This window comes from Eurytemora carolleeae, unplaced genomic scaffold (genome assembly GCF_000591075.1).
Source record: "Eurytemora carolleeae unplaced genomic scaffold, Eaff_2.0 scaffold37, whole genome shotgun sequence".
Classification (NCBI taxonomy): domain Eukaryota; kingdom Metazoa; phylum Arthropoda; class Copepoda; order Calanoida; family Temoridae; genus Eurytemora; species Eurytemora carolleeae.
This window is the reverse complement of record NW_019396242.1, coordinates 421,507-445,868: the sequence shown is the minus strand read 5'-3', so window position 1 is coordinate 445,868 and position 24,362 is coordinate 421,507. Positions and strand designations below refer to the sequence as shown.

The window sequence follows — 24,362 nt, the reverse complement described above, 5'->3', positions numbered from 1 at the left end:
GGGGGCTGGGTTTCTGAAAGGGGAAAATAAAAGAGTGTGAGTGAAAGATATGAGATTAGTTGTAGAATAAAGGGTCAAGGAATTCTGAAATGGTTTGATAGAGCCTATAAGAATAAATGGAATAGCGCGTGGGGGAAGATTGTGAATCGAAGAAAAAATCTATTTGACGAGTTCTCGATCTGAAGTAAACCCAGGCTTAATTATTCATCGGTATTCATTGACCTTGAAATATCAGTATTAGATTAGGTTTAAAGTTTAAAGTTTCAATATGCTACGAAATGTGAAACGAAACCTTTTAACCCTTAAAAAATAGAAAGCTCTAGTTTTTGGTCTATAACTCTCATTTTTGACAGAAAAGCCGTTGGATGTTGTGAATAAATCTAAAATGTCCAATTCTTTAAACAATTTGAATTACATATTTGAAAAGTTCTTGAAAAAAATACATTTAAAAACTTGGTAATATATTTGATCTACTGGATGCCGCGAAGTGTTCTGAATGTTTAAAGACGGGTGGAAAGTATTTGATCTACTGGATGCCGCGAAGTGTTCTGAATGTTGAAGAGTTTGTTGATTTTACGGAGACAAGGTTCCTTCTCCGGGTTCTGCTCCGGAGCCGACAGTTCGAGTTTAGTCTCCCGTCCTCCTATCCCCGGCCTTGCTACAGTCGGTATACAGATATCAAACCTAGTACATATACGCGTATTCAGATATCAAACTTAGTAAACTACGTGTGTCCAGATATCAAACTTAGTACACTACGTGTATCCAGATATCATACCTAGTACACTACGTGTATCCAGATATCAAACCTAGTTCACTACGGTATCCAGCTATCAAACCTAGTACACTAGTGCATCCAAATAGCAAACTAGAACACTATTTGCATCCAGATATCTAACCTATAGTACTCTACGTGTATTCAGATATCAAATCCAGTACACTACGTGTATCCAGATATCCTGGTGAAATACGTGTATCCAAAACTGATCAACATCAATATCCAAATATCCAAACAATAAAACTTCGTGTATACTTCCTGGTTACGAAGTCCGTATCTAGATATCCCAACATCAACTCTGTGAACCTATTTCTGCTTTCTAGACAATACCTAGATATCCCAACATCAACTCTGTGAATCTATTTCTGTTTCTTAGACAATATCTAGATATCCCAACATCAACTCTGTGAACCTATTTCTGTTTCCTAGACAATATCCGGAAATCCAAACAAAGTCCTGTTTAACAGCCTAATATAATATATACATACAAATTACAGTTCATGTATCAAAGCTGTTAAAGTTTTTCCAACCATACATAGACTGTGTATCCAACTCAAGGCGGATATCCAGTGTCCAGATTCAGATCTGATATCCAACCCCTGGTATTAAAGAATAGGACGATAATCCTTGGATATAAACTATTCTAGTGAAGTTAGAAATACTCTTGTAAACCCGAAGAAAATGTTTTTCCTTTCATTCTACACAAGGATAAGACTGAGAATTTAATCAGCATAATTTAACATATCTTTAAAGGTAAGATTTGAAGAAATTGTTTTTTTTTATTAAATTAATTTTGCTCCAAAAATTTTGCAAATGATTTCCAGAGAGCCCATTATATACTACATACTATAGCGTATACTATACTTGACTTGTAACCAAGCTATGTCTGGAAATTATTATTTCCGTTTAGAAGTCAACCCAATCATTTCAGTACTTTTCCGTTTAGAAGTCAACCCAATCATATCAGAACTTTTCCGTTTAGAAGTCAACCCAATCATTTCAGAACTTTTCCGTTTAGAAGTCAAACCAATCATTTCAGAACTTTTCCGTTTAGAAGTTCACCCACTCATTTCAGAACTTTTCCGTTTAGAAGTCAACCCAATCATTTCAGAACTTTTCCGTTTAAAAGTCAACCCAATCATTTCAGAACTTTTCCGTTTAGAAGTCAACCCAATCATTTCAGAACTTTTCCGTTTAGAAGTCAACCCAATAATTTCAGAACTTTTCCGTTTAGAAGTCAACCCAATCATTTCAGTACTTTTCCGTTTAGAAGTCAACCCAATCATATCAGAACTTTTCCGTTTAGAAGTCAACCCAATCATTTCAGAACTTTTCCGTTTAGAAGTCAAACCAATCATTTCAGAACTTTTCCGTTTTCATTTCAGAACTTTTCCGTTTAGAAGTCAACCCAATCATTTCAGAACTTTTCCGTTTAAAAGTCAACCCAATCATTTCAGAACTTTTTAACCCAACTTAAAATAATCTTATTATTCCCTAGTTACCCAATCAAAGTTTCAGGCAAAGTAAACTTGTTTTAAAATAATGTAGGAAGAAATGACAAAAAAGCCAGAAATTCTATAAAAATGTTGAATCGACCAAAAGGTCCGAATTCTTTGATTCTCAAGTTGGAATAAATTATTTTTGAATTAGGGTTTTTTTTAATCTTAATATTTGCAAAAGCCGAAAAGAGTTTTTTTTTCTAGCTAGAAGCTATAATGTCTACATTTGGTTTCTCATGTAAGAGTTCTTGAATTTCTGTACAAATTATTCAAGTAACAGTAAAGTAATGTTTCATAAAACGTTTATGCAAATTATAAAGAAAGAATTCAGTATATGGTAGAATTGTACGTACAGCTAAAAAAAAATATAAAAGGAAAAGTAAAAAACAAAATATAGTAGAATACATGATAATGTAATAGAATACAGGATAAAACATTAGAATACATCATAACAATACATTAGAATACAAAATAATGTATTTTGAAGCAGAAAAATACTGTAGAATAAAGGTGTTAGGTACTTTCATAAAGGCATTTTCCCTTGGACGACTTCCCAAGTATCAATTTCCCAAGTGGCAACTCCCGAAATGTGCAATTTATCGAGCGGCAACTTCCCAAAGGTTAGGTTAGGCCCTCTGAGGCGCCGCAGGCTGCAATGGGGGCCGATCATTGCGGCTAGGATGGATTTGGGGGCCGAGCGCAGCGGCTAGAACAGGCTGGGGCCGATTGCTGCGGCTAGGACAGACTTTGGAAGTTGCCGCTTGGGAAAATGTCTTTGGGAAAGTACCTAACTTCAGAATATATACAATTAAATACGGTATGATACAGTATAATACAGTAGAATACACAGTATTATACAGTAAAATACAGATGAATACAGCAGAATACAGTAAAATAGAGGCAAATACAGTGGAATACAATAGAATACAATATAATACAGTAGAATACAGTAGAATGCAGTAGAATACAGTAGAATAGAGTAGAATACAGTAGAATACAGTAGAATACAGTAGAATACAGTAGAATACAGTAGAATACAGTAGAATACAGTAGAATACAGTAGAATACAGTAGAGGAGAAGGAGGAGGAGAAGGTTATATGGAGATAGGATTAAGTGTGGAAGATATGTATTCATAACCAGGACAACAATATCATCATTATCAGTATTATCATTAATTTTATAAAACAAAAAACCCTCCACCTACGACGAACTAAATATGCAGGGCTCTTATGTATGTTCAAGTACAAGCTCCCCAATACCCCTGTTTAGATTGAGTACTTTGCATTTACTTTATAGAATATATAAAACATTTTACTTCAACTAAAAGACGAACTGAATATACTGATGGGATTATATAAATGCGAAGAAACAGATAAACCCTGTATTTACATGCACTCAGCTATCCTGACTTCTGATTGGTTGAGAAAATATCCGGGCCTCTCATTGGTCAGATTTTATAACTTTGACCAGTGAGAGAAGGGTTTAGATTTAAGCTTGGGTGAGATTAAAGCGACCTAGTACTGTCGGAGTCTGACAGGAACTGGATGGAAATTTTGGACTTTGTTTACATTTGATTTGATTTGTTGAATTGAAAACATGTTGAATTAGCAAAATTAATATTTTAATACTAATTTTTAATGGAATTTGGAATAGTACTATATATAGACAAATGTATTTTATTTTTATTAGAATTGTTATTAAATATAACCATTTTGTATTTAATACTAAAAAGATGATAAATTTATTTCTTCTTCTTAATAATTAGATTATAACNGGGGGGGGTGATGGGAATTAAGAAAATATTTGAGACTCCTTTCTTCTCTATTTGAATATTCTAAAGTTTTCAGTTGTAAAAGTAATTTTGAAGTTTCAACGAATATGATTGTAAGCTACTTACACTGCCAATTGGCTGTATGCGTTGTTTCAAATGACTCTTCTATGCAATGATGGCCTGCAATGCACGATTTACAATGGTACCCGTAAAACTAATTAAAAATAGAAATAGAAATAGAAAGTAAACTATAAAGTCTAAGGCGTTGAGACACTTTAGAGTCGATCCTGCCTAAAAACTTTTCCTACATAGCTCAGGCAGCTATGTAGGAAAAGTCTATGTCTGTGCTAGAAACAAGGAAATTATGTTGACAGTCCCTTGAAGAAAGCTGCAATTTATATGAAAAAAAATGATATGAAGTATTGCAGTAAAGTTATCCTTTATTTGCGTAAAATGTTGATGTTTGTGTGGTTTAATAACTATCTTAATGTTGGGTTTATCCCCCACTCAAACTTTTTATAACCTTCCTCTCTTCATACCTTCACTTTACATTGTTCATCTAACATATTTTCACGTCACAATATCTTTTTTATACGTCATTTTTCTCAAAATAAAAACTTTTAAATGAATTAATGTTCGTACCTCGTAGGTATTAAACACAAAATACTGTTTTATTCACTTCAAACTCCAATTTTCAAATCCCTACAAGTGTTTAACCTTATTGTATAAAACAAAAGATATTTTAAATATAGACTATTTGATCTGGCAGAATTCATAATTTAAAATATTTAAGGTGGAAGGTAATGGGAGTTTGAGGAGAGTAATCAGTTTCTTTCTGAGGGATGGGAAATAAAAATGGGTTAAGTTGTGCATTTGAAGAAAACAAACTATTGGTAATAAACTGCAGTAAATTTATTGTTTTGATTGATTTCAAAACATTGTTGATTTTTAAAAAGTGTTTTATGGTGCTATTTTTGAAAATTGGTTTTCAATGATGTGTTATACCAGTTATAGTGTATACCGGATTTAGCGTATATAGGATATAGTGTATACCGGATATAGCGTATGCCAGATATAGTGTATACCGGATATAGTGTATACCGGATATAGCGTATACCGGATTTAGTGTATACCTGATGTAGAGTATACCGGATTTAGTGTATACCAGATATAGTGTATACTGGATATAGTGTATACCGGATAGTGTATACCGGATACCGTGTATACCGGATATAGTGTATACCGGATATAGTGTATACCGGATATAGCGTATACCGGATTTAGCGTATACCGGATGTAGAGTATACCGGATTTAGTGTGTACCGGATATAGTGTATACCAGATATAGTGTATACCGGATATAGTGTATACCGGATATAGTGTATACCAGATATAGTGTATACCTGATAAAGTTTATACCGAATATGGGTTATACCGGATAAAGTGTATACCGGATGTATACCGGATATAGTGTATACCTGGTAAAGTGTATACCGAATATGGGTTATACGCAGATAAAGTGTTTACCGGATATGGGTTAAAGAAGGAACACTAAATAATTAATATAAGGCTCAAACCTAGTTAGAACTCTAGTTCAACGTTGAATTACACTTTCTTCTTTTATTATTATTATTATTTGTGTTAGCTGGGTAGTGGATACAGATTATTGGTGTTAGCTGGGTAGCCGGTACAGATTATTAGTGTTAGCTGGGTAGCGGGTACAGATTATTAGTGTTAGCTGGGTAGTGGGTACAGATTATTAGTGTTAGTTGGGTAGTGGGTACAGATTATTAGTGTTAGCTGGGTAGTGGATACAGATTAATAGTGTTAGTTGGGTAGTGGATACAGATTATTAGTGTTAGCTGGGTAGTGGGTACAGATTATTAGTGTTAGCTGGGTAGTGGGTACAGATTATTAGTGTTAGCTGGGTATTGGATACAGATTATTAGTGTTAGCTGGGTAGTGGGTACAGATTATTAGTGTTAGCTGGGTAGTGTGTACAGAATATTAGTGTTAGCTGGGTAGTGGGTACAGATTATTAGTGTTAGCTGGGTAGAGGGTACAGATTATTAGTGTTAGCTGGGTAGTGGGTACAGAATATTAGTGTTATCTGGGTAGTGGGTACAGATTATTAGTGTTAGCTGGGTAGTGGGTACAGATTATGGGTGACACATATACTCTTTGACATTTGAATTTTTCATTGCTTAGTTTTATTTTTTCTTTTATATTAAAATACCTTAAAAGCGAAACGTACTTTATTAATAATTTATGCACTTTAAATAATGCATATTGTGTATATTCCAATTATAAATTTATAACTAATTTTTGATTTTTGATATTTTTCTATATTTGACAAGGCTTTTGAAAACTCTGAAATAGGAAGACGACTTTTAGACTCAAGTTATGACTTTAAATAGTCCTTTGAGCATGGGACACAGCAGTTGTGCAGTGTAAACAGACTCATTTTACATAATTAACCATTTAACAAGGGTCTAGTAAAATTATTTGCTTTGTAACACCATCCAATACACTTGAGTATTGCTATTAAGTCGTCTTCCTATTTTACAGTTTTCTGGTTATCACTGTAGTAAATTGGAGGATTTTTAAAATAATATGTTAAAATTTTGACTATAATTGAAAAAAACTTAGTTTCCAGTAAAAGCTGGGTTCCTAGGCTTGTCTAACATATTTCTGGAGATATTTCTTTATCATTCAATATTTAATGTTTACACATCAAATGTGAATCGATTTCACTATCATTTCTTAATATCGTGTTCGAAATATCTAAAAGACCGATCGATTCGGGTTTTCTCTTTTGATAAAACTGGTTTCTTTGTGCTTAAAAATTGATACTTTACCAGTGTATTTGATCCATATCTTAAGTACTTATAAATATGTTTCTATTTAAGATTAACTTGAAATAGTGTCGACGACATACTTTGTGCTTTATGAAATTATGAAACATAGCTCTAAAAGTATAAGTCTATTAGGTTAAACATGATTTTGGCATTCTATTATTAGCAAAAACAAAAACTAAAAACCACTGAAATATTCGCAAAATCTGTTTTTTTTCTTTGTCTAAAGAAAACTTGGAAATAACTTATTCTGAAGATAAGTCTTGGCAATAAATTTTATCTCTGTACATACATCCTGCCGCATATTCAAACCTATATTCTGTAGAAAACAATTTTATTAAAAATCTAGAAAATAATAATTATATTTGTTTTTAGATTGATTAAACTTTATATTTGAGTTTATTATTAAATATTATTTTACAGACGGCAATACATATTTATTTCATCTTAATTCTGAAATATTGAATTTAGCCATGGCCCCAAACTCAGATTTTTTATATGTGGGAGGTGATTGGGGAGTGGAGAGGGGGCGATTTATAGGAAGAAGGTGGAGGAAGGGGGGGGAGNGGGAGTAAGTGTGTGGGCGTGTCTTATTTTGGTCTTCTTGTCTAAACCAAGTTTATCTCCATCTGTTCTCTCATCAATCTTTTACAGAATAATCGATAAGTTTCCGGGTGAAGATTTATGAGTTTTTTTTTTTAATCTTTTGTTTTTGATCAATCCTCGTTCAAACATTTCCCTGTGCAACCTGCCCTGTTGAATAAAATATGTAAACAATCAGGCTAATTGAAGGATATTGATCACTAACTTTAAACTCATGGAACTATTTTACCGGGTTTCAGTCATTTACTCCAGATAGGGTGTAGAATAGGGCTTGATGTTAGACCCTGTAGGATTTACCTCAAGGTATTTCAGGTAGTTTAGCAGTTGGATGTTGAACATGAACTACTATTTCCAGGTAGAGTGTAGAGTAGGGCTGGATAGTAGAACCTGAAGGATTATCTCCCAAGTACTCCAAAGTACTCCAGGTAGAGTGTAGAGTAGGGCTGAATAGTTTAGAACCTGAAGGATTATCTCCCAAGTACTCCAGGTAGGGTGTAGAGTAAGGCTGGATAGTATAAACTGAAGGATTATCTCCCAAGTACTCCTGGTAGGGTGTAGAGTAGGGCTGGATAGTATAAACTGAAGGATTATCTCCCAAGTACTCCAGGTAGAGTGTAGAGTAGGGCTGGATAGTTTAGACCCTGAAGGATTATCTCCCAAGTATAAACTGAAGGATTATCTCCCAAGTACTCCAGGTAGGGTGTAGAGTAGGGCTGGATAGTAGATTCTGAAGGATTGCCTGGGAATATGAATATTTAGAATCTACGGCTGTCCAACTAACCAATATAAACTACACAACAAGGCTACAAACTCGGCCCATCCATTCTAATCAACCGTTGCTTCTTCACATTTTTCTTATTACTCTTATCGCCACATTTACTCATTTTCCCTTTTATGAGATTAAAGTTAGAGTTGAAAATTACAATTTTATTCTGAAAACTGTAAACTGTAAAAAGTAAACTGTAAGTTGTAAAATGTAAAGAGTACACTGTAAACTGTAAACTGTAAAGAGTAAACTGTAAGTTGTAAACTGTAAACTGTAAACTGTAAACTGTAAACTGTAAACTGTAAACTGTAAACTGTAAACTGTAAACTGTAAACTGTAAACTAAACTGTAAACTGTAAACTGTAAACTGTAAACTGTAAACTGCAATGGTTGAAAACTCGTAGATAAGTTTTACATTTCTAGCCCGCATTAATTACCATTTATAATTTTCATAGAAGAATAATACTTTAGAGGATGCAGAAATTTCGGAATTTATTCTAAAGTATCTACATTTTAGTCCAATCCCAAACAAATATTCAAAAAAATACCACATTTTAATTTTTACAAACTCAACACATCTGTTTTTCTACCTCTATGCATTTCATAATGAAAACATTCATAACGACAATTTTATACTCAATGAGATACATTGGGGAAGGAAAACCCCCTGAACACCTTACAAAATTACTGATCGGGGGGGGGGGATGAGCTCCTATAACCCACCCTTGAGTAAACCTGGAAGTTAGGATTAAAACTTGGAATAACGGAAACAGTTCCTGAGCAGCTTTTCTAATATAAAAATAAACAAAAAACATCATATTTTTATGTATTTCAGGTGAAATCTTGAAACAAGATGAATCTTTTAACTGAAGGGTTTCTTCTCCTTCTTCTTCTTCCGGAGTCTCTTCTTAACTTTGGTAAAATAGTATTATTTATAGTGAATGAAATTCATTAGTTCATGTAGTTTGGTGTACAATAGTCTAGTGTACTCTAGTCTAGTGTACTCTAGTCTAGTGTACTTCAGTCTAGTGTACTCTAGTCTAGTGTACTCTAGTCTAGTGTACTCTAGTCTTGTGTATTCTAGTCTAGTGTACTCTAGTCTTGTGTACTATAGTCTAGTGTACTATAGTCCAGTGTACTCTAGTCTAGTGTACTCTAGTCTAGTGTACTCTATTCTAGTGTACTCTAGTCTAGTGTATTCTAGTCTAGTGTACTATAGTCTTGTGTACTCTAGTCTGGTTACTCTAGTCTAGTGTACTCTAGTCTAGTGTACTCTAGTCTAGTGTATTCTAGTCTAGTGTACTATAGTCTTGTGTACTCTAGTCTGGTGTACTCTTGTCTAGTGTACTATAGTCTTGTGTACTCTAGTCTGGTGTACTCTATTCTAGTGTAATAAAGTCTTGTGTACTCTAGTCTTGTGTACTATAGTGTAGTGTACTCTAGTCTGGTGTACTCTAGTCTAGTGTACTTTAGTCTTGTGTACTCTAGTCTGATGTACTCTAGTCTAGTGTACTATAGTCTAGTGTACTATAGTCTAGTGTACTATAGTCTAGTGTACTCTAGTCTTGTGTACTCTAGTCTTGTGTTCTCTAGTCTAGTGTACTCTAGTCTTGTGTACTCTAGTTTAGTGTACTCTAGTCTAGTGTACTATAGTCTTGTGTACTCTAGTCTAGTGTACTATAGTGTAGTGTACTATAGTCAGTGTACTCTAGTCTTGTGTACTATAGTGTAGTGTAATCTAGTCTAGTGTACTTTAGTCTTTTGTACTCTATTCAATTTCTACTGTCAATAGTTTATGAAAATGCATTTTAAAATATTTAATATGCATCAGATTTATGCAATTTTTTATATATGTAGTTAAACTGTTGAGTTTTCAAGATGGCTCCGTATAATTTATATGAGAACATTAGATATTCATGGAAAACCTGGCAAATTTTTAGAAAATAATGAGAAGAGGAAATTAATTTACATTACATTAAATCCCGTTGTTAAACACGGGATAAGAATAATAGGATCTACTGTACTGTATGTTATTCTTAATAAAACTTATGTCATGTCATGAAGGGTTAAAGAGTACAAATGTTTTATGGTATTTATGTATACAAGCCATAAAACTGATACAACCACTGCTTGTTGGCCTGGCTTTAATGCCTAGAAATTATTCAAATATTTACAGAAAAAAACTCTTAACTGATCAATGGTTAAAAATAGGGTTTCCAGCGATAAGGGAAAATCGTTTGACGAAAATTTCGCTGTTTTTGCATTTCGTTCGCCCGCGAAAAATGCGAAAATTTTTTCCTTTTTTCGCGAAATTTCGCTTTAATCTGTTTTGCGAAAAATTGCAAAATAAGGAATGCAAAAATTTCGCGAAATTATATATGCAAAAATTTTTGGGAAAACAAAATGCGAAATTTTGCGAAACAAATGCGAGAAAGATTTTTTGTGCAATTAATTGTTTCAGCTACAAAAACTTTTTCGAGGATTTTTTTTTCTCGCAAAATTTCCCATCATTTTCCCAAAATTTGGTAAAATGCGAACAAAAATATTCGGATTTTTCTTTTTTTCGGGAAAGTTTTCGTTCGCTGGAAACCTATAGTTAAAAATAAGATTCCAATTCGTATTGTTTGTATAAACTAGTACTTTACCTAGGCAAAACAGCCATCACAGAAAAGCAACATTGATTATTATAATTTTGTCCCAAAACTTCTTTTATTCACATTTTCAATCTTAGTTTTAGAAAATGTTCTGCTATCACAATTTAAAAGTAAATTGAAAGACAGCTAATGAAAAAGAAAGAAATGAATTTAATGCTTATTTGGTGTCTGAGAATGAAATAGGTGACTTTAATATTTCAAAACCCGAATTTTGAATGTAAGTTCATTAAGTTTGAGCAAAAAATGTACTTTCTGTGTTTGGCCTAAAGGGTTTATAAATGATTTTTTAAAAATTAATTGCACAATTATTTGTATCTGGAATAAAAATTTCTGATAGAAAAATACCTTTACTTTGTTTCTGAATTTAGCTAAGAAAATTAAGTTAGCTCTTTTGTTTCCTGAATGATTAAACAAAACATGAGCTTGGTAAATTTTTTCAAACATTCGCCGGGCTGAAGCAAAAAAAGAGAAGCGAGGAATGCCCTGAATTTGTAGTGATGTATAAAAGGTCCGCTAACCTTATAGAAGGAAGAAGAAAGATATCAGACCTCGATCCTAAGTGATGGTGAAAGGTTTAATGTTCCCAAACCTTTTTGCACTGACTATATGTAGAAAGTATCGGGTTGGATTTGGATTGTCGGGTTTCTTCTCTTCTCCGGGTCTACCAGGAGAACTGGGAGAGAAACCAATCCGTTTAATAGAGTCCTTTTCTTATAGATCCCAGACTAAAAGCAAAGAGTTTATCCAATTCTAACCCTTTCTATCCTTATCTACCAACATGATGATGATAATTCAACATCAAGATACGACTAATAAACCATTTAAACCAGATTTTTTATCCTAAAACCCAAATCAAACCATATCAATAATCATACCCAATCAAACCCGAGCATTCTTAATCCGACTCTATCCAACCTAATCCGACTTAATCTGAACCGATCCAACTAAATCCAACCCAATTTAATCCGATCAGACTGAATCTGGATTGACTCGAACTGGTCTGATCCAACCCTACAAACTGTAATTTATATTCCCCTCTCTCAGACAAGCTTTATTAAGCCGTAGAAATCAGAGACACCATATATAAGGGATATTTAACTCCCCCCTCCTCCCCCCTTTCCTTCCATTTATTCTAGTTTCTATTCTAATTCTATTTCTCTTCTAGTTAATATCCCAGAATACAAACATGTAAATGGATGAAATAAGGACAAATCCTTCATCCTAGTTCAGTCAAATATAACCGGTGTGGCGTTATTTCTGGGTAAACGTTAAATAATGTTAGTAGATTCTACGCAGCAAATTTTCCGCGGCATCCCCGCATATTTTTGCAGTTTACGGCAATACGCACAATAGAAATCTGATATTTTAACTGAAATTTCAAAATTATAAATTATATTTATACACTTAAAGTATACACTATATGCTGATATATAATGTGAGTACAGAAGTAATTAACTGTACATTAAACTCTCATTAGTTGCACGTATATCAGAATCTTAACAATTAACTTATGTAAACTAAAAAACTGTAATATCGATCCCTAATGTTAAAACAATTGATTTTTACTGTTTGTCGCTCAGAAAACTTGATTGATTCTCAAATATGAGAAATACTTTCACTTAATTTACTGTTTACATTCACAGAATTGTGCGCGAATGCCGCGGAAAATTTGCTGCGTAGAGTCTACTACCATTATTTATTTGCCACTTTATGAATGGAGATTCACTCGAAATTAAATCTACTACAGTCTCTATAATCAAAATTATTGGTACTTTCCCAAAGAGGTTTTCCCAAGAGGCAACTTTATAAGCCTGTCCTAGCCGTAGCACTCGGCTCTAGCCTGTTCTAGCCGCAGCACTAGGCCCCGTTGCCCGTCCTAACTCAGCACTCGGCTCTAGCCTGTTCTAGCCGCAGCACTAGGCTTTAGCCTGTTCTAGCCGTAGCACTAGGCCCCGTAGCCTGTCCTAACTCAGCACTTGACCCTCATTGCGGCCTGCGGCGCCTCAGGAGAACTTACCTAACCTTTGGGAAGTTTTCGCTTGGGAAATTGTCACAATTGGGAAGTCACCTTTGGAAAAATGCATCTGTGAAAATACCTACCTTCCCCTTTCTTCCCTTATATCATACTTATATTATATTTATCCAAATAGGTTTAGTTAATCCTGTCTTTTTGAATACAGGAACCTTTACTTCACATTGATATAATTAGGTTTAATGTTGATAGAAGATTATACTAGAATAATAATATCTTATACTTAGCTATTCATCCTGTTTCATTCTACCTAATGTATTTCCTTACAGTACATCATTCCTGCTCAAACATAACAGATTCGTCTTTCTATGGAGAAAATATGTCATCGGAAATATTATAAAACTCGTACTTTGTCTGTCTGTCACAAATTGTAAAACCCTTTTCTTCTAAATTTACAGGAACTATATTGAATGTAATTTCAAGTGACATTTTATGCAGTGACATTTCCCAATCACGACTGTATCCTTAAAATATATGGATAATCAAGGATGAATGAAATATCCATAGTTTTCGCCTTTGAGCTTCATCATTTTCTGTCGTGGTTTCTATTTTTTAAAGTTACTTGCGGATTTCTGTACGTTGCAGAAATGTTCATCTATATAAAGTTGTAATCTCCGTTTGTCTGTTTTCGTTTGTCCGATCATAACTCAGGAATAGCTGAACAGATTTGGCTCAAATTTTTATTGGGGAACTCAGGAGAACCACGGGAATGTTCTTAGTCTGGTTTTAAGATTCTGATTTGAGTGGATCGACTTTCAGTTTCCCGGTGAAATCGACCACATGCGGGTAAACGGCAAGATTAACTATGATTACCCTGGGCAGTGCCGGGTTCTCAAGCTAGTATGCATATAAAGTTGTATAGGGTACTGTTCTACGTAATTTAGGTACATGCCCTTCTTTAAACTGTTGTACGTAATTTAGGTACATGCCCGCTTCTTTAAACTGAATGTTACTTGACATAACAAGGACAGTCCCTTTTTAGTAATTTTTTTAAAAATATTTTTTTTGTCTAAAATTAGCCCAGACATCCTGGATTTATTTTAGGTGTCATCCTGTTCCCTGAGGTTTAATTATCTTCACAAACTGTTCCAAGTTTATTCCCGGGTTCAGATTAATTGTATTAACACTGTGCAGACTTTAATCAAAGAGTAAACAGATAGAACAGAAGAAACATGCTGTAGTTATTTGATTTCTTTTTATATTATAAAACTATTTTGTACACCAAATCTGATAAAATTATACAAATCCTTGTATTGGTGTTTTTTTGGGTATGCTGATAATGTGTTTAGATGCAAAAAAATTACATTACCATAGACAGCGATCACCCCCTCCGGCCTCTCTGTGTAATCTCTGACTTTAATCAACAACAGAGCGGAAAACTTTTAAATTATTGAAATATATTTTATCTTTCCCTTCTCCTTCTCTGTCCTATCCTTTCTTTTATCCCATCTCTTATTGACCAAAGTTTGGGAATTGGACTAACAAGATTTCAGGAATCTTCATTGTCGACCAAGAAAAGAAAGGCCATGAAAAATGGCATTTAATCCGATACGATAGAATTTTTGAAAATTTATTTGACTTAAAATCATAAAATTCAAATGTCAAGTGGAATAATTATGAAGCTTAACTTTACTTTTTTTAAATCCTTTAAAAATATTTTATTTCAGAAGGACACAGAGTGATGACACATGATGACTCAATCAAATATATTCCACTTGAAAAACTGTAAGTAAAATATGATTATTCTACCCCTGTAATTATTTAATATTATGCATATATTTATATAAATGTATATATAATATACAAATATATTCCACTTGAAAAACTGTAAGTAAAATATGATTATTCAACCCCCTCAAATTATTTAATATTATACATATATTTATATAAATGTATATATAATATACAAATATATTCCACTTGAAAAACTGTAAGTAAAATATGATTATTCTACCGCCTCAAATTATTTAATATTATAAATATATTTATATAAATGAATATATAATATACAAATATATTAAGCTTTTTGTAGAATAAAACCGCAATGTTGATGTTTGCAACTTTATTATTATATTTTAATCTATATTTCATATTTAAGCAGAACATAAATGTTAGTAAAACTACAATATAATATAAGAATACAGTTTTTGTAAAAACTAGATTTTTATCAGGGATTTGAAAGCATGATGTAAAGAGTGAATTTATTATGTATTTAAATAAAAAGAATTACCCAGCAAGAACGGGAGACGACGAAAGAAGTTTAAAATTGACTAAAATTGTCTAAAAGAAGTCTAAAATTGATAGGACGTCCTCAAGACCCACAATTAATCCTTCAGAGGTAGTCCTATTTAAACCGGAAAGATGAGGTTTAGGACGCTGTTCATGAACTGGGGTATCAGGTTACTAATGGCATTTGTGTCTGCAGGGTCCCATGTGTGTGGTCGTATTTTAGTCTGTGTGTCGCCACCTGTGTTTCTCCGGCAGCTGTTTTAAAGCTCTTCTCCATATCCCCCCCCCCTCTCTGCACATGTCTTTAGGACGTCCTGACTGGTGTTTCACAGTCGCGGTCAATTCAGGGCGTATACACACAGACCCCACCACAAAAAAAAATTCTCTGCAGTAGGAAGTCCTGAGGGTGTCCTCAAGTCAGTCCAAACTGGGTCTTCACAAGACACTGTCAAATTGGGGCGTACACAGGGTCCCCCCCAAAAAATTTTTTTAAAATCTTTGGAGGGGGCGGGGTGGCACTTGGAAATGGTCCACTCCAAAATAATATTTTTTATTAAGGAAACTTGTGTACGCCCTTACTTCACAGTGATGTCCTAAAGATTCTTCTTGAGGATGACCCAGGGGTTGCCTTAACTAAACAACAAAATATATGCAGATTATTAAAAATTTTCATTAATGAACAACTGGGATATTTGTTGACCTGCAAGGACAAACAGCTATTAAGGCATCCATTAGGTCAGATGGTTCTCTGTCACCAAGACCAGGCATTGAATGAACCATTTCTTCCTTTTCTAAATCTGTATAACTAAACTTTTTTAAGAGGCAGGATTTCAGGACTGTGTACTGATTCTCCTCTGGAACTTTTTCAAAGAAATCTTGTAGCTTGACTGCTAACTCACCAGGAAGAGCTGCTACAACATGTTGACCTGATGCAGGTTGGTTGATGCTACTGGATTTCCACTAGCATATATCTTTTCCTGTATTTTCTCATTTTTCTTCCAGGATTCCTAGTTCGGATTAAAGGAAAAAATATATCCTCTACAATATCATCATAAAACTGAGGATCATCTTGGCGTTGTCTTGGCAAGACCTTTAACAGATGTGGTTCAAATATGGGGGAACAGGCTAAAGTGGGGATGGGACATAACACATGTGAATGAAATATGATTAAGGGTCGTCTTGGCGTGTCTTGGCAAGACCATTAACAGAGGTATTAAAATATGGAGAGGAACAGGCTAACATGAGGATTAGAGGAAGAAGTCTTTTTTTGACTTGACACAAGACTACTTCAAGATGTGTGGGATAACAGAGAACATGCAAGGAAAAAGGAGACGGGGGGCAGGATAACTAAATATTTTAATGGTTATATCTCATATTACAAGATATTTGATGCAATTTGATTCTTTTTGGAAAATTGAGGATCTTGGGGAGTCTTCAGGACGTCCTAAATCTCGTTTAATACGCTCTCATTCTTGCTGGGTAAATGGATTAGAATTAAATTTTTAAAATAATTTCCGAGTACAAGAGCAAAATTTGAGTACTGCCCATTCATACATTGATGTTACATATCCATAAAATCCCTTTCCTTCTGTATAAACTTTAAATTTTAAACTTAAATTCTAAATAGAATTGGGTTCAGCTAAAGCTGGGATTTAAACTTGAAAAAGTGGAATATAACCAATTCAGAGATTTTCCTGTCAACTTTATTGTATACAAGTGGAAACCCTTTCATACAATATACAACATTGAACCTGAATACAATATACAGTTAACATTGAACATGAATACAATATACAGTTAACATTGAACCTGAATACAATATACAGTTAACATTGAACATAAATAAAATATGCAACATTTAACATGAATACAATATACAGTTAACATTGAACATAAATAAAAAATACAACATTGAACATGACTACAATATACAATTAATATTGAACATGAAAACAGTATAAACATAAACATCAATATAATATAATATACAACATTGAGTATGAATACAATATACAATTAAGACTCAACATAAATACAATATACAATTAACACTGATCATGAATACAATTTACAGTTAACTTTTATCATGAAATGTTAACTGTATATTGAATTCATGTTTAATGTTAACTGTGTTTTGTATTCAGGTTCAATGTTGTATAATGTATTAATGTTCAATGTTGTATATTGTATTCATGTTCAATGTTGTATAATGTATTCAGGTTCAATGTTGCATAATGTATTCATGTTCAAAGTTGTATAATGTATTAATGTTCAATGTTGTATATTGTACATCACAGTAATTCTGAAATACTAACGTAATTAAGAATAACCGATTAAATTGGTGAACGATTTCCTTATCAATGCTGCGCATTTCTACTGAAAAATTACACACTTTCGATCCTATGGTTTGGCAAATTCTTCTGATTTCTAGTAATCCTCACAGGATTATTTGCACACTAATTGCACTAATTGCACCAATTGCACTCATTCCAAACCGTACTTAATCTAAAGTAAGTCTGAATGCAAGTTTCTTGTAGGGAGAGATAACACTACGACAATAAAAATGGCGCAGCTGTTAATTTTGATATTTTTTGCTTATTTTATTCGACCTTTATTTTAGTTAATGATGGATCCAAGCAATATCAATCATACCAAGAATTATACTTTTATTTACATCAGAGTTTTAGTTTTAGGCAAAAAAAATGTCTATGCAATTATGGCTTGTAGTAAGCTAAATAATAATCGTCTATGTAAGGGACTGTATGGGACTGTATACGTAATCTTAAGTGACCATTTAAAGAGATATCTGATTTACAACGGTATCCTTGAAAACTTAATCTGATAAATAATGTGAAAGATAAAGTCGGATTTTATCTTGAAAGTGTTCAATTCTTCATTGTTTCTGGAGCCGCTGTAAATGCGCAAACACTTTTTTTAAATGAAAATAATTAGTTTTAAAAAACGTGGATATCTATTTCATGATTCATACTTGATCTGACAAAGCTTTGATACTCATTATACCCATTATATATTCATGAAAACCCTGGAATTCTATCGATATCGTCACCTTCAGTTTTGATTTATAAAACATAAAATTGTTGACTTTCACCACCATTTTTCTTTATTTATTATAAATATTAATATTTTTTTGGTTATTTATTGGACTATTATTATTCCCAAAACAGAAGTTTTCCCCAAGTTAGGACTTAACTAATACTTTTACTTTAAGCATTTCTATACAAAAACAGGGGATACTAAATTTTATCGTGATGAATACAATATTTTTAAGGAACTGTATTAAATCGTATGTTGAAGTGAAAAGATGGAAATGACCGTATTAACAACTGTACTCTTGAAACCTTTATCTCATCTGCAATAATGGGGAAGAGAACTTCGTTTTCTAAGTTTTAAAATGTTTATTTCTGATAATTCCTACATGGCTTCATACAGTTTAAATGCGCAAGTCAGAGAAACCACAATTGAAAAAAACGATACTTTTCCTTAGGATTTAAGTCTTTGCCACAGACTCAAATTTTGTAATCCCTAAATCTTTATAACCTGATAGTGTAAACCTTTAATATTTAAAACCTTAATCTAAAAAATTCAAAGTTTGAAATATCTAAGCTCTATAACGCCATTAAACTGCTAAATTATGGGAATTTAAAAATCAGAGTTTGTGGCAAAGACTCAATTTCTTATAAGCACATGAGTATCTAATTCATACTTGAACAGACAAAGCTTGAAAGGATACCGTTATGAATAGGGCGTTCCCATCTTTGCATGCATGTCACTTGAAATTTTACTTAAAGACCTTTTGAATAAGAGTCATGTTGTAATTAGTGTGCAGTCTCTTTTAAGTGATGTGTGTAAATTGCAAAGCTATATAGTTCAGTTTGGGATTAGAAACTGTTCTAACTGAGGAAGACAGAAGGATGTTCCAACTGTTTTATACAATACATATATAACAGCACATCAGTGTAATCTAAATAAGCGTAGAAATGACAGACAGATGTAGAAGATCAAATTTATGCATTATTGGAAAGACTTTGAGACCTCGTAGCACTTCTAGTTTTGATTTTACACACAAGTATGTGATATATCATATTTTTCTGTATTTATATATTTGTTGAACCCCTGACATGTCTCCTAGACCTGATATATCATCTCCTCCTATATCCTCCTGACAAGAACTAGGATAAGATGAAACTAATCTAATTATCCAGGACTGCTGAGAGTATACCGGAGTTTGTTCCTGCTCCCAAGAATATTACTGTACTCAGAGAAGGAACTGCATTCCTCGACTGTCCTATTAAAACCAGCGGAGATAGACCTGTCAGTTATCCATTGGTAAGTTTTAGAAATATTTTAGTTATTTAGAGATATAGTATATGGGTTATTTAGAGATACAGTAGGTTATTTAGAGATATAGTATATGGGTTATTTAGAGATACAGTAGGTTATTTATTTAGAGATACAGTAGGTTATTTAGAGATATAGTATATGGGTTATTTAGAGATACAGTAGGTTATTTAGAGATACAGTAGGTTATTTAGAGATACTGTAGGTTATATAGAGATACAGTAGGTTATATAGAGATACAGTAGGATATTTAGAGATACAGTAGGTTATATATAGATACAGTAAGTTATTTAGAGATATAGTATACCGGTTATTTAGAGATACAGTAGGTTATTTAGAGATACAGCTTAGATTTGTTGACATAAAAGTCAGCTAAATAAAAGAAATAACGGCTATCCGATAACTTTATTGAATTGTTTCAAATATAAAAGTTTTAAAATAGTTTTCTATAGAGGCATCTTAAAAAGGTTTGAAAATAAAAAAAGCACTATTGATTATTAAAGGTGATCATGATCATTGTAAACAGCTAAAGCTTCATCTTGCTATGGTATGCAGGTCAGCAGTATTTTGACAGCAGGTTCGCTCACATCTAGGCTTCAGTCTCGGGGGGAGATCGCAGTTTTATCATTGGCGCTGGGGTGAGGACTCTGTCAACTCTTAGGTTGCAGGATAAGCTTTGGGACATTGTTGGCTTAGATGGTAGCATTAGCTGCAAGGCTAGATATCTGTGGCTTCATGGAGGAGTCAGGTCGCTCTTCTGGGCCGGAGATCTTCGCGTTCCGACTAATCTATCCTAACTGTCTCTACGCTCCCCAACAGGCGGAGAAGGGGGGGGGGGAGGAGGAACGTTGACACATTGATCAACCGGAAAAAATATTTCTGTCTTGAGCATAATACAGGGCCGATTGTAGCACACAAGCTTCATGGGGGATCGTCTTTGTTAGAATTTGTTTTAACAAGATTATTTAGAGATATAAGCCAGGTATCTTTATCGAGCTGTAACTTGCTTTGACTCTGACTATGATTTGAGATCACAGCTACAAGGTTAGATTTCCGATCATAGTCAAAGCTCATTCATAAGTCAAAATTTTGAGGTTGGATATAGTATGATTTCAGATCTAGTCAAAGTTCAAATAATTTGTTTTATGAATCCAATCCAAGCTGCTCTGACTATGATTTGATGACAGCTGGCCTTCCTGACAGCAAAAAATAAAATTTAGTGGGGCATTCATATTTTCTGGAGCCCTTTAAAAGTCGTCTTTGATTTTTGGCCTTAAAATTGTAAAATGATTGATAAATTAGATAGATGGATAGACTAATAAAAACATAGATAGATAGATAGAGATAAAAGATGAAGAAAAAAAAGAGAATAACAGAAATAATCTATAAAAGGAAATATCTGATAAAAAGGTTTATTTTTGTTTTAAAAAAATCTTTTTTTAGTATTCAAAATAAAAATAAATATTCTTAAGAAAATTTAGATTTTTTATTTTAGAAAATATTTTTTAAACTTATTAGTTAAAAAATTAAAAAATATCTATTTTGAAAAAAACACTATTTTTAGGTTTTTTTCAAAAATGTTTAGAAATATTTTCATTTTTCTGAACTATGCATCTTGGCATATTATTTCTGGTCTCTATTTTCATGTTTTGCCATTTAGTAGTTTTAATGTACCCAAAATCATGGTGAATGCCTAAAAATGGCGAATAGTTTGTTCCCATTTGCTGTGATTTAGCTGTGAAGTCGAAGCTAAATCCAATCTCAGGTGTGATTTCCATCAGCTGATGTTTAGCTATGATTTGGCTCCGACTTCAGATCAAACCTAAGCTTCGATCTTGCTCTGATTTTGGACTAACGAATACAAAATCATAGCTAAGCTAGGAAAAGTCGCAGTTAAATCATAGCTTGAACCTCACAAAGAAACCGGGCAATAATATATAGGTTCTAGAGTTCAGACTTATTGGATCCCAGCCCACATTTTCTATCATTTGAAAATTTTAAATAAATAAAATTTTAAGTAAAGGTTGTGTATAGGCTCTTTCCGTTAAAAAGGTATTAAAGGGTAAACCTTTGATATTGTAAATTAAATTATTTGATTTAAACAGAATTCATAGTTTGTGGCAAAAACTTCTTAAAACACAAACACAGTATTTTTATTTTATTTTTGCAGTGTATAACACCCTGTCGGAGGGCAAAGGGGGGAGGGTAAAATATATCAAGGAACTTGGGAGGGGGAGGGGGGGGGGCAATTTGGGGAATATTGTTAATTTGGAATTATTAATCTATGTCGTGTGCCTGACATATTTTACAAGTAAAGTTCGCCGTGCTAAATTAGCTGAACATTTGTTTAATGTTGTTTAATGGTTGCAACATTTAAAAAGAAAAAACGAAAGAAATATACGTACGCCATAGTTCGAACTATTTTCGTTAGATTTTCCTGACTTTGTTACTGTCTATAGACAAGGCGTTGTTTAATAAAACCATTAAAAACCATTAAAAAACATTAGCTAGTCATCTTGTTATAAATATATGTATGTTATGATAGACAGTTATAACCAGAAATATGAACCCGACTATTAGAATCAAGTTATAACTTTAAAAAGTCCAATAAGCCTGAGATACATCAATTGTGCAGAGTAAGCAGACTCATTTCAGACCAACCAGGCCCAATTATTTTGTGGCAATTAAAACCAAACATCTCTGGTTTTCAGAATAAGAAAAACTTTGATTGAGAAAAAAAAATTCACCTAAGAAATACAGAAATCTGCGAAAAGTTTTCATCTGATGATGCAGAAAGATAAAATGGTGCATTGAAAGTAATATTGAAAAGCTGAAATTATCATTGAGAAAAAGGCACGAAGCGTCCTAAATACCTAGTTTTTAAAAAATCGGAGTCAGCTTAAAAAAAATCAATCTAAACGTTCAAAATGTATATAGATGGATACAGAAAATGTTATATCAAAATATGAATAAATTTAAATAAGATTTAGTTATGCAAATTTATTAATCTATTATATTAATGTTCTAGTTCCCCATTCCTCTTTCTAATATTCACATTTTCAATACAAAATTTTATTATTTTACAAATTTTATTCAATTTGCTCTATTGAAATTTCTAACCAACTGTTTCGTTTAATAAGATATAACAAAATAACATGTTTTTTGGGGGGTGGGGAGGCCTGCTCAAACTTTGAGAATTCGTAGCTTTTGTAACGCACTTGTAAAGTCTCTCTAAAAAGTAAGCAATTCTAAAAACTCTAATTCCTTTATTACTAAAAACATTCCTACACTTAAAACATCATTTATTTCTAAGATATGTCTAAGATATTTCTAAGTGTAAAAAAACAAAAGTAATAAAGAAAAAACTCATTTAAAGTATAAAGTATTTGAGTTTGTTGATTGTATTATTATCATAGAAATTACAATCTGTCATGCAATCAGGGTACAAGGAGAGTATTTTTTATGCGCAACAACAAATATATATTAGAAAACAACAACAAATATATATTGGAAAACAACAACAAATATATATTGGAAAACAACAACAAATATATATTGGAAAACAACAACAAATATATATTGGAAAACAACAGCAAATATATATTGGAAAACACAACAACTATATATTGGAAAACAACAACAAATATATATTGGAAAACACGACAAATATATGTTAGAAAATAACAACAAATATATATTTGAAAATAACAACAAATATATATTGGAAAATAACAACAAATATATATTGGAATATAACAACAAATATATATTGGAAAAAAAGTTTAAGTGTAAAAATCTTATTTTCAAAAGGTTGACTCGGCTATACTTGAAATATCTGGTGGAAGATTGAAAAATGAGAAAATTGTAAATATTATAAAATGAAATAAAACTCTAAAGATTGCAATGGAGGAGAAGAAATGTACATTTATTTTCTTTTCTCAGGTTTATCAAGTTTAAAAGGTTTAAAAGGTTCGAATAATTCTACTCTCTCAACTGCAGAGTGTCCCAAAAAAATACAGAGACGTGTTCATACGTCTTAAATTTTTATGTTCACAATTATTATTGTTTCTTTTTTATTATAGTAATCTAATTTAAAAACAAAACAAAAAACAAGATTTTGAGTCCCTGCCAAAAAATCGAATTTTTTAATCCCTATATCTTTGCAACCAAATGGTGTAAGCCTTTTATATTTCGTTTCTGATATTTGATCGATACTGAATTCATAATTTAAGATAAGTAAGGTCTACGAAATTGGGTTGAAAAGATAGAGGAACTATAAAATCATAGTTTGTGGCAAAGACTCAACTACTTTTAAATTTTTTTTGCCAAAACTTTGAATTTTTTAAGTTCAGTTCAATGAAGTTTATTCCGTTCAAAAGTTTTAGAAAGTTTATTGCAGCATTTCAATCGTAATCTTAGAGTTTAAGCGGTAATCATTTTTTTACTGTCAAAAATAATTCTTCCTCATGAACTGTATTAAACGAAAACATGAGAACTAAAATATACGAAATAATTAAACCAAAAATACGATAAAATATCGCCATAAATTAAATAACGTTGTGAATCTGCTAAACGCTGATTTGCGCACTCAAATTTAGAAACATTAACTAATATGCAACCAAATAATTGAAGTCTATTCTTATTGAGGCAAAGGAAATGAGTCTTTGCCTCAAACTCGAATTTTCTAATCCCTTTATCTTTTAAATCTGATAATGTAAACCTTTGATATTTCAAACTTAGATTATCTGATATTACAGAAATTATAGTTTGAAATATCTGAGGTATTCGACAATGGGTTGCAAAGATATTGGGATT

At 32.6% G+C, this 24,362-nt stretch overlaps 1 protein-coding gene across 2 annotated transcripts in view; it reads left to right on the top strand.

The window, feature by feature from the left end:
* The first annotated feature begins 650 nt into the window (after nt 1–650).
* LOC111699141 (zwei Ig domain protein zig-8) overlaps nt 651–24,362 on the top strand; it is a 44,112-nt gene continuing 20,400 nt past the window's right edge. For both annotated transcript variants that reach the window (XR_002764690.1, XM_023469727.1), the window contains exons 1-4: nt 651–1,531; nt 9,109–9,190; nt 14,627–14,684; nt 19,412–19,535. Coding sequence is in view for 1 of the 2 variants with exons in the window: in XM_023469727.1 (XP_023325495.1) it covers nt 9,127–9,190; nt 14,627–14,684; nt 19,412–19,535 (246 nt within the window). In the remaining variant the exon portion in view is untranslated. The remainder of the gene's footprint in view (nt 1,532–9,108; nt 9,191–14,626; nt 14,685–19,411; nt 19,536–24,362) is intronic.